Genomic DNA, 10,155 nt, shown 5'->3' with positions numbered 1-10,155 from the left:
GGCAAACCCGCTCTTTGCCGAGTGTTTTTTTTGCACTCGGCAAACCCCCCATTTTGCCGAGTGTTTTTTTTTTGCCGAGTGTTTTTAGTGCAGCACTCGGCAAATAATCACTTATTCGTCGAGTGTCTGAGAGAATACACTCGGCAAACATAAAAACACTCGGCAAATTTAAGGATTCCGGTAGTGATTCGAACTTTTTGTGCAGCTAAAATAAAAGATTTAGTGTCTTAAAAGTACTGAAACTTTTATATCTCTACAACTAAAAAAAACTCCCGGTGATAAAAAAACATATTCTACCCGGTCTACCTACCTCACGACTCCACTTCCGCGTCCTTCTCACTGATCCGACACGAACTCATGTGATCTCGAACTCCTTCGGTCTTTACTATGAAGTCCCGATCCGACACGAACTCCTGCATCCGATAGTTTCAATGTGCACCAACGAATACAGAGGTTGGCTAGAAAAATACAAATTTGCATGGTGGTAGTTCTGTTGTCATTTGGATTAGCAGCTCATGAATGCATCAACTCAGGATCCAATTAATGGCTTCAATAATCTGAATGAGAGGAGCTACGAATGTAACTGATAGTTTAGATACATGGTGCTTGTTTCGCAATTAATTTCATGAATGCATCAACTCAGGATCCAATGGCTGCAATAATCTCCGCTGTGCTCCTGCAGCGTGATTTCATCATGACATCATACTGACGTCATATACATCCTTCTCCCTTGTAAAATAAAATAAAAATACACTAGAGATACTAGAAAACAATGCACACGAGACGTTCATCTCTGGAGCAGCAGCCAAGATCAACAGGCCCATATCCTCACCGTGGCCACGGTCCAACCTAACTTGCAGTGCGTTTTCACGTCATGCATGACACTGGTGACACTGGCGTTGTATGCGAAAAGCAGGGCGGCCCCCTGTACATCATGGACGTGCTACCAAATTCAGAGCTACAGGGAACTAAAAGCAGTATGGTGCTTTTATTTTTTGGTCATTTAGATTATGAAGTTTATTGTATAAAAATATTTTTTCTTGAAGATGTAAATTAAGGCGGATAGTTCCTATATTGCATTCTTTTGGAGTCTCCATATTTATCTTCCTACTTTTCTGAAGTATGGTATGTCAGGATACCAAGTTTACTAGAAGCTGAACCGGAGAACTAACTTAACTAACCTTTTAGTAAGTTACTACTTTGGTCATCTCATGTTAATGTGTTATACTCAAACGAGCTTTAAATATTAAAAAAATCTTATATGCAGGATGATACTTCCAACACAATCACGACGTTTCAAAATAGCCAGGACAAGATGTGGTAGAATAAGTAGTTAAAAATTTATAATGAACACGGTTGTTAAGGTATGAAATGAAATAGATTGTTTCAATTCCATATCGAAACTTGAATACTTGGTGAACAATGATAATTGCGTAAAAATGGATTGTTGTGAACATTCAAAACATAAATTATCGTGATATTATTTCGTTCCCGTACAACGTACGGGCATAATTCTAGTAAATGCTAAATTCAATTACCACTACTACAAAAATAATTTCGCAAGACACTTCCGAAACATTAAAACATAGGCGGTCACAAATACAACCGTAAAATACTAGAGGATTTTCGAAGGCAGACTTTTTATTTACGGAGGCTGCCACAATTGACCGTCTCACGGAATACTTTTACGCAGGCAGACATTTTATTTATGCAGTTGGTCAGAAGTGCCGGTCTCATAAAATCGATTTACAACAACCACCTCCTAAAATCGATTTACGGAGACGGACCTCTTAAGTGCTCTGCCTCCAAAAATGATGGCCATTTTCGAGGACGGACCCTTATGAGGCCCGCCTGTGTAAATATGGCCGAGGCCCAGGAAAAGCCCATATCATGCCATCTATTGTGTTTTATGCTTTGCGATGTGTGACTGGTTTGGGTTGTTACTGCATGTTTTTGTTTGTTTGTTCAGTGGGTTTGTATGGAATGTGACATGCTCGGCTAAATACAATTCTAAATATAAATCTTGCTTGTCCAGCAATTAACGAGATCTGTTGCTTTTCTTGTTTTGCTAGCCTAGCAAACTTATTTCTCATTAAGGAACAATTCAGAATCTGCGACACTTCAGTTTTGGACGGAACAGTTCATTATTGAAACGGTTCCCAGCGAGCCGAGAGCCGTTTTGGCTGGCTCCCAGTCCCACGCAATCTCGCCTAGGCAGGCGAGCTGCTCGGCCGCACAACCTAGGCTTGTTCGGAATTCTCGGGAGAAACCAAACGGCAAACATGCCTTTAATTCTAATTTCGGACAGTACACGTAATTTGCATATCATGATCACGAATAATTACGTAATTTGCATCTCATGATCAAGATTAATTTATGGGAGAGAATTCCTTCACTGCCACTAAAAGCTATAGCAGTTCCTTCGTTGCCATTGAAAAATACGAATTTCCTGGGTTGCCATTCATTTATATTTTTCTTTCCTTCATTGCCATTCCGTTAATTTTACACCTAACGTCGTCGGCGCCTGTCGAATCGGCCGCGCACACATCCCCACACAATCTCATCAGAAAAATGCCCGAGCACCCACGCCCTTGCCACGCACGCGCACAGGTGGCAGCACGGCAGCCGCAGCAGCAGCAGCAGCAGTGCAGCACCTTGGCCGCGCCCGCGCCGCACACCGCGCACCGCGCACCTCCTCCCGTACGCCGGCAGCGACGATGTCCTGGCCTCCTCCCCATGCTCCCCCGCGCCTGCTGCGGCTCCGGCGGCGACGTCGTTCTCCCCGCAGCAGCACGGCTCGTCGTCGTCGGTGCTACCGGGCCAGCGCCAGCGGCGCCTGCGAGTTCGCCTGCTGGGCATCGAGCTCCTGCTGCAGCTCGCCGCGGAGCGCGTTGGCTGCGGCCTCGTTAGACTGCGCCAGGTCGCGCCACACCTGCGCCTCGACGTAGAGGCTCTTCACCCGCTCCTCAAGCGCCGAGTTGTTGAGGCGGCCCATCCGCTGGATCTCCTCCTCGGCACACAGCCACTTCGCCGCCACGGCCTCCACGGTGGCCACGACCTCCAGGGCTCCTCGCAGCGCCGGGAATGCCATCATCACCGTCGCCGCGTGCTGGCAGCCTCGCAGCGCACGTGGACAGCCACCTTCACATCTTCTCTGCGCCAACCAACCACGCTGGTCGACGCTAGCTGAGCACCCGCGGTCCCCTCGTCAGAACGCACCGCGCCGCCGCCGCCGCTGCTGGCTGGTGCAGAGCCGCGCCGCCGCTGCAACCGCGCTACGCACGCGACGCGCGCACCGGACACAGGCCGCCGGCTGGTCAGCGCTGCCGCCCGAATGCACGACCGCGCAAGGACGCCGTGGAGAGAGAGAGGACGGCATGACGTGCGGTGTGCAACGGAGCGGGAGGGCGGTGATGGTGCGTGGTGCGGGAGGTACAAGGGTTACGGCCAGATGCCAGATGCCGAGAACAGAGAAGTACTTTTTTGAGCCATCGGATGGTGTCTGGACGTCGGGTATGGGAGCGAAGTCACGCCATGACTCCTCTGTAACAGCAGTGGCAATGAGGGAACGGAAAATCTAAAACTGATGGCAATGAAAGGAACATGTAATTTTAAATGGCAACGAAGAGATTGTTATAGTTTTCAATGGCAACGAAGGAATTTTCTCAATTTACGGAGCTTGGGTCAACCGGACAAGAAATCCAAAACCTTGAACAGTGGGAGCACGAACAGATATACTTTTTTGTGTACATAGTAGCACAAACTTATTTGAAACCTTTCACATTTATAAGACAAACTAATACAAACGCAGCTGGAATTTTGTCGGTGAGTTTTTGCCCCCTGCAAACTGGATTGTATGCCACCCATCTATCTCGCTCTTATCGCCAAGTAGGACTAATTTCTCCGAATCCACTGAACAGAACACATGAAAAAATGTCAAATGATGTGGATAAGGAAATCAGCTACAGTCAGTACTTTCAAGCATATTCAAAGCCTACTGGTACTCATTTATACTGATTTATCAGTACTAGCTGACAAGCTCAAGCAATGAACTCTAGTTATAAAGTTTCCTGTTTTTTTTTAAAGAATTATATGTTTATTTAATGGTTCAACTCACCATGAACCCTGAAGTCATCGATTTCCTCTTTGTTGATTCCAAGTGACCAATGTGTCGATGACTTGGTATCAACTGTTACTACTGTCTGTCGAGCACTACCTGTAACTGAATCACTTTCTACATGGAGCACAGGAACTTCAGACTTGCTCCATCCAGTATTGCTCTCTTTGTAACTCGAACAACCATACTTCATTGTAAATGTAACAAAGTCAGTAGTCATGTTCCTTCCGCAATAAAATTCTTCATCTCCAAGGTCCACTAATTAATTTGTCAACTTTCCAGGTGTATTGGAAAACAAAGAAATATAGGATGCTGGTTCTCTATTTCCCTCGTCTATTCCTGTGGTATCGACGACATGTACAACCTGAGGAGACAGACCATCAAGTTACTATATTCTGTTGATTTGCAAAAAGGAGCTACTACTATCGATTAGGTATCGATAGTAAAATGATCTTGATTATTGCCAAATAGTGGGATATGGTGATAAATCCAGGCTAGTAGGATTCCGTAAGATATACGAACAAGCATTATAGGAACTCAAATATGCAACAAACCATCACGTTGTAGTGAACTATCCTCAACAAAATGAATCATGGGGGGCCACATATGGTTATTTACAACTCATCACTCAAAAGGATTCATCATGTGCCTTACACAAACAAAAAGAACAAGATGGCATCCAAGCCATTGAGAACTAGTTTTGAGATGCAGTGAGGATATGGTGCCAGTAGCATTGTTCCCAAATATCAAAGCATAACTGATGAGTATCGTGGAGAAAGACGTGGCTGCTATGAAGTATCGTGGATCATTGGAGATTGCTGCATAGTACACCTTCTAATACACTCCCCTTGCTCGCACTTTATTATCATGTAAGTAAACAAAAATATATGCTCAGGAAACTCCAAATCTACAAGTCCAAAATGTTTCATTCCATTCACTACCGGAGACTGTGTAGTTACCGAGTGCCCCGATAATTACCGAGTGTCAAAAGTCGGGGCACTCGGAAAACAGTACTTACCGAGTGCCAACACTCGAAAAACATAAACACCTGGTAGTAGACCTCTTTACCGAGTCAGCACACTCGGTAAATTCAGACACTCGTTAAAACTACACGTTTACCGAAGGGGCGCACTCGGTAAAAACAGCCACTCGGTATTGAGGTGCCACGTCACCTAGGATACCACCCGTGCGCCAAACGGCGTCACGGCATGACATGTTTACCGAGTGTTATGAGCATACACTCGGCAAACATCACGGTAACAACAGCTCCGCCCATCAAGCGCTCATAGCAAATAAAAAAGACCGAAAATGTTTACCGAGTGTCACACTCGGTAATAATAAAGTTTTACCGAGTGTAAGTGCACAACACTCGGTAAATACTACCTTTTACCGAGTGTATTGGCGCAACACTCGGTAAAATTCAACCAAATTTCTTGTTTTTCCCTTCATTCTTTTTCCTCTATCCACATATTATATTTAGTACTCCATTCCAAAATATGGTGTTTATTTCGATTTATTTACTATATTTCACAAAATTTTCGTTCTTTATGAAAATTAGGTACATATCGTGTAAATTTAATTGTAATAATTAAAATCGAACTCGATAAATCATGAGATTGGAAGAATTAACATTGAAGCATACATCTATGTTATAGAAAAATTTTCATAACGTTTCGGAAGTATTTTTACATTCGTCGCTGCCGAACCGGTACATCTTCCAAAGAGACGCTAAACATTCACAATGACGAGTAGGATTTCTATTAAGAGTGAAATTCAACATTATGATTTGAACTTGGAATTTTTTAGATAGTAAATAGATGACATGAAATAGTTCATGTGAAAGTTTGGTGCATTTTAGGATTAAATTGGCATTTTTCATTTTTGTTTTGCATGAAATAATGGATACTTTTACCGAGTGTGACCTCAAACACTCGGTAAAGGTTAGCCACGGCCCACCTGTCTGCCACAGTGGGCTTCTGTTTACCGAGTGCCATAGATCTAGGCACTCGGTAAACATGTACCAGGCCCACATGTCATTGGGTGCGGTGCTTCTGTTTATCGAGTGCCGTAAATCTGGGCACTCGGTAAACAGAAGCATTCAACACTTCGTCGTTTCTCCCTCAAATCATGCACAGACACACACACACACACCGCACACGCCCGCGCATCCCCGCCGCACCACCGTCGTCCCCCGCGCCGGCGCCTCCCCGCCGTCCCCCGCACTTGCGCCCGCGCCTCCCCGCGCCCACGCGCTCCACGCCGTTGCCGGCGCCTCCCCGCCGTCACCGGCGCCTCCCCACCGCCGCGGCCGCCTCCTCCCCTCCACGCCGTCGCTAGCGCCTCCCCACCGCCGCGGCCGCCTCCTCCCCTCCACCACCGCCGCCTGTCGTTCCCGTTCCTCTCTCGCTCGCTCCCGTGCCGAACTGCCCATTCACACTCACCGTCCGGAAGATTGCATCTCGCCGGCCGGCGACGACCGTGCCACCTGCTCCCGTCCTTGCGGCTTCCCTGGCCTCGATCTGGCGCCCGAGACGAAGACCACGGAAGGGAGCGCGACGACGAGCTCGACTGATTCCGCGACTTGTCCGCTGTACCTGTACGGCCAGGGCCGCCGCCTTCTCCAGGTGCGCGAAAGAAATTGAATTTTCTGCCCCTTCGATTGCTCGATGTCAGCTAGGCTTGTTTCCCTGGTTCAAAGAACGTTAGTTTGCTTCTTTGTCCTTTCCTGTCCACCAGTAAGCTGGTTCGAATCAAAGTAGTGCCTTAATAAGTTCAGTCGATTGCAACACTGTGAATGAAACGAGGAGTGCTCGTGCAGATCTTGTAGTCGCCAGAGAATGAATGAAGCTCCCTTTTTTAGTTTCCAAATGTGAAGATTTTGCTAGGGATAAAGATGCTGATTCTTATGGTGTGGCCCTTTATTCCTCCCCTGGTTCATTAGTCCAAATATATACTGTTCTTGGTTTTTGGGCACGGCCAGCTTTGCAAGAATAGCACAGCGGGATGATGTGGTTGTGCACTGGGTTAGCTAGGCTTCCATAAACAATGACTAACGTAGTACAAGATGATGTGTGCTAGCTCTATAATGCAAACGGGATCGGACATGAGAACCACTCAAATTAACCTGCAATCATGCATGATCTATTTATATTATTCTGGGCATCCTCATTTCCAGGCACCAACTAGATAACGAGTGCATTAATCAACTATATATCTGATTGTTAGAATTTCTACACCATGCATAGTAAATAATTAATAATAGTATACTACCTTTATAACCTCCGAGGGGCGAAAGCCTCCCAACCAAAGGAAGCAACGCTCAGCAGGGGATACCCACACCCCAGACAAGAGGTGGAAGACATCGGCCCTGGCCATGGCGCCTTTCAGGTGCAGCAGCTCCTCGTGCTGCGCCATGCCACCATTCACGAAGCTCTGCAGCTGCTCATCCGCCAGGTGCTCGCTCAGCGCCGCCCTCAGCTGGAACATCAGATTGCTGTGCTCTTCAACCCACCTTCCATACTCCACGTCAAATACTGCAGCTGTACATTCATCATGCATGCATGTTACATACACAAAATTAAGTAACTTATGGAATTAACAGTATGTAGAGATGAAATGGAGTGTCCCATTATTGTTACCTGGTGAAGGGGCAGAAGGAAAACCTGGCTGATCACCAGTGCCCAAGAAGACACCCTGAACATAGTAGTAGTGACTTGTTAATTAGCCATGTACATGATGATTAATATAAGTACTACTGTGTGGCAAAAGCAGCTCCTCCAAGATACTGCTGGTAGAAGAATTAATACCTGTACTCTTGCCACTTGAACTTGTTGTTCAAGCTGGCTGAGCCTGATCCTACTTGTCTCCAACTGTTGGATATAAGCCTGAAGAGTAAAACAAGAGTGGATGCATCAATCCATATGGTAACTTTGTGGGTGTACTCTAAACATTCCTTAAAAGGTTGGCTAGATAGATTAAAGGCATTTTTAGCGTACTTATTGAGTGCTAAGGAGATATTTTAGAAGGACAAAAGCTTTTGAACTAACTTGTAAAGTTAATCCAATTTCTGAATCAAGGTTTTAAATCTACGATTATATAGTTGATAGCACGGTATGGCCTCATTTAACTTCACCATTAGCTGTTAGAGAGGCCCTCTGCTAAATGCCACACCTTGAGATGTAAAACAGTCTTTTATATAATATCCCAGATTAAGAAATGAAGCAATTAATGAATAGTATATCAAATAGTATTTACATGGGTCACTGAAATTTAAGTCTACATATATATAAAAATGAAATCACGAGGAACGTTCCTTAGGTGCATCATTTTTTTGCATTGGAAAGTGATATTATTCTTTAGGTGCATTGTCAAATTCAAGAGAAAGGAAAATCAAGTACACTTATCCTAAAGCACATGTAAGGCCAAAAGGACAGAACCAAAAAACTGTTACATCACAAAATTCATTTAATCAACCTGCATGCTGACACTTGAGACTTCAATAAGGAAAACAGCAATCAGTTTAAAATTGGTGTACTGCAAGAACAAAAAATACATTTACATGTTTAAGGGATATATATTTGTATATATATGACTGGGAGGATACCATATAAATGTTTTGGTTGTTCCTTGAACTTTACATAATTGTACAGTATGGTTTCTCAATGTAGTGCATGTAAGTGTCTTAGTTGAGTGACTCACCTTCTTCCTAAGCCTGCTCTTCCTTGCTGCCTCTCTATTCTGTGCAAGCCTCCTCAGTGTCTGCAGGATATACATAAATATATATATAACTGATGCACTGCAGTATGTATGAAGTGACTTTTCATCCTCCAAGATCACTTTGAACTGTGGCAAGAATCTTAATTAGGAGTCACTGACTCTCTCACCTTAGGGTCTTTCACTCTCTCCTGAGCACCACCAGATGCTGCACCCTTTCCACCGCTATTTTCTTCCTTCTGCAAATTAATTTGGCACCTTGTTTTGTTCAGGGGGGGGGGAGAGAGAGGGGAGAGAGAGAGAGAGAGAGAGAGAGAGAGAGAGAGAGAGAGAGAGAGAGAGAGAGAGAGAGAGAGAGAGAGAGAGAGAGAGAGAGAGAGAGAGAGAGAGAGAGAGAGAGAGAGATGCATGCATACCTTAGTAAGGCTATTCCTGTTATCCTTGGCTAAGTTGTTATTAGGCAACGGCACAACGGGGCCTGCAGGAGCAGCGACACTCCTCTGCTGGCACATGAATGTCTCTTTATCATCTCATATGGTTTTTCTCTAGCACTACTACTCTATTGCTCTAAACTGCAATATCGTCTATATGTTAGGATGGATGACCGTCAGTGGATGTACACGGGCTATCAGAAGAGGGGTCAATACACAAATGAATGGATTGAGAAGGCCAATGATTTCATGACGAAGGCATTTGCAAACGGACGGTGACATGTCTGGTGTCCCTGTAGGAAGTGTAAGAACAAGGCAATGAAAACATATGAGGAGATGAGTAAAGATCTTGTCAACAATGGATTTGTAGAGAACTATACCCGGTGGACCATGCATGGTGAACGCCATCGTGCGAGAGAAGAGGTCGTGAGACAACGGATCGAGGAGTTTGATTCTGAAGCCGGGGTGGCAGAAATGTTAAATGACCATGACATGGCTTTCGATGAAGGAAGTGCAGAGCAGGAGCCAGAGCAAACTGCAAAGGCGTTTTACGCCATGTTGCATGCGGCACAACAACCCCTTCACGGGCGCACCAATGTTTCTAAACTGGATGCCATTGCACATCTAATGGCTGTGAAGTCCCAGTTTAGCTGGAGTAGAGAATCCTTCGATCAACTGTTGACAGTAGTTGGCACCCTACTTCCAGATGATCACGTTCTGCCAAAGAACACGTATGAGTCAAATAAAATCCTTCGTGCACTCAAGATGTCGTACGAGCAGATACATGCTTGTCCGAACGGATGCATCTTATTCAGGGGAGAACATGCTGACGATAAGTACTGTCCGAAGTGTAAGGCATCTAGGTACATTGAGTTAGAATCTGGTGATGGTCGG

General features: G+C 45.2%; 1 protein-coding gene and 1 pseudogene across 1 annotated transcript; both read right to left on the bottom strand.

The window, feature by feature from the left end:
- Positions 1-2,508: 2,508 nt before the first annotated feature.
- LOC136503263 (probable BOI-related E3 ubiquitin-protein ligase 3) lies at positions 2,509-3,091 on the bottom strand (annotated as a pseudogene).
- A 4,278-nt stretch (positions 3,092-7,369) lies between these two features.
- Positions 7,370-9,342, bottom strand: LOC136503262 (transcription factor TGAL7-like). Its single transcript, XM_066498396.1, has 6 exons — positions 9,247-9,342; positions 9,001-9,069; positions 8,816-8,875; positions 7,924-8,001; positions 7,756-7,810; positions 7,370-7,656 (listed from the first exon to the last, which is right to left on the bottom strand). Exons 1-6 carry the CDS (start codon positions 9,340-9,342, stop codon positions 7,370-7,372), a joined length of 645 nt encoding a protein of 214 aa, XP_066354493.1.
- Between the last annotated feature and the right edge of the window lie 813 nt (positions 9,343-10,155).

This window comes from Miscanthus floridulus, chromosome 14 (assembly GCF_019320115.1).
Source record: "Miscanthus floridulus cultivar M001 chromosome 14, ASM1932011v1, whole genome shotgun sequence".
NCBI lineage: Eukaryota > Viridiplantae > Streptophyta > Magnoliopsida > Poales > Poaceae > Miscanthus > Miscanthus floridulus.
Note: the sequence above shows the minus strand (reverse complement) of the source record. Positions and strands in the feature narration are given on the sequence as shown.

What these genes read in the sequence shown, in the direction of transcription:
- LOC136503262 (XM_066498396.1), bottom strand. Translation starts at nt 9,342, where the DNA reads ATGTGCCAGCAGAGGAGTGTCGCTGCTCCTGCAGGCCCCGTTGTGCCG. An exon ending in AGAGAGTGAAAGACCCTAAG is followed by an intron (nt 8,876 to 9,000) that starts GTGAGAGAGTCA and finishes TATATCCTGCAG; the next exon opens with ACACTGAGGAGGCTTGCACA. An exon ending in TCCTTCTGCCCCTTCACCAG is followed by an intron (nt 7,657 to 7,755) that starts GTAACAATAATG and finishes ATGAATGTACAG; the next exon opens with CTGCAGTATTTGACGTGGAG.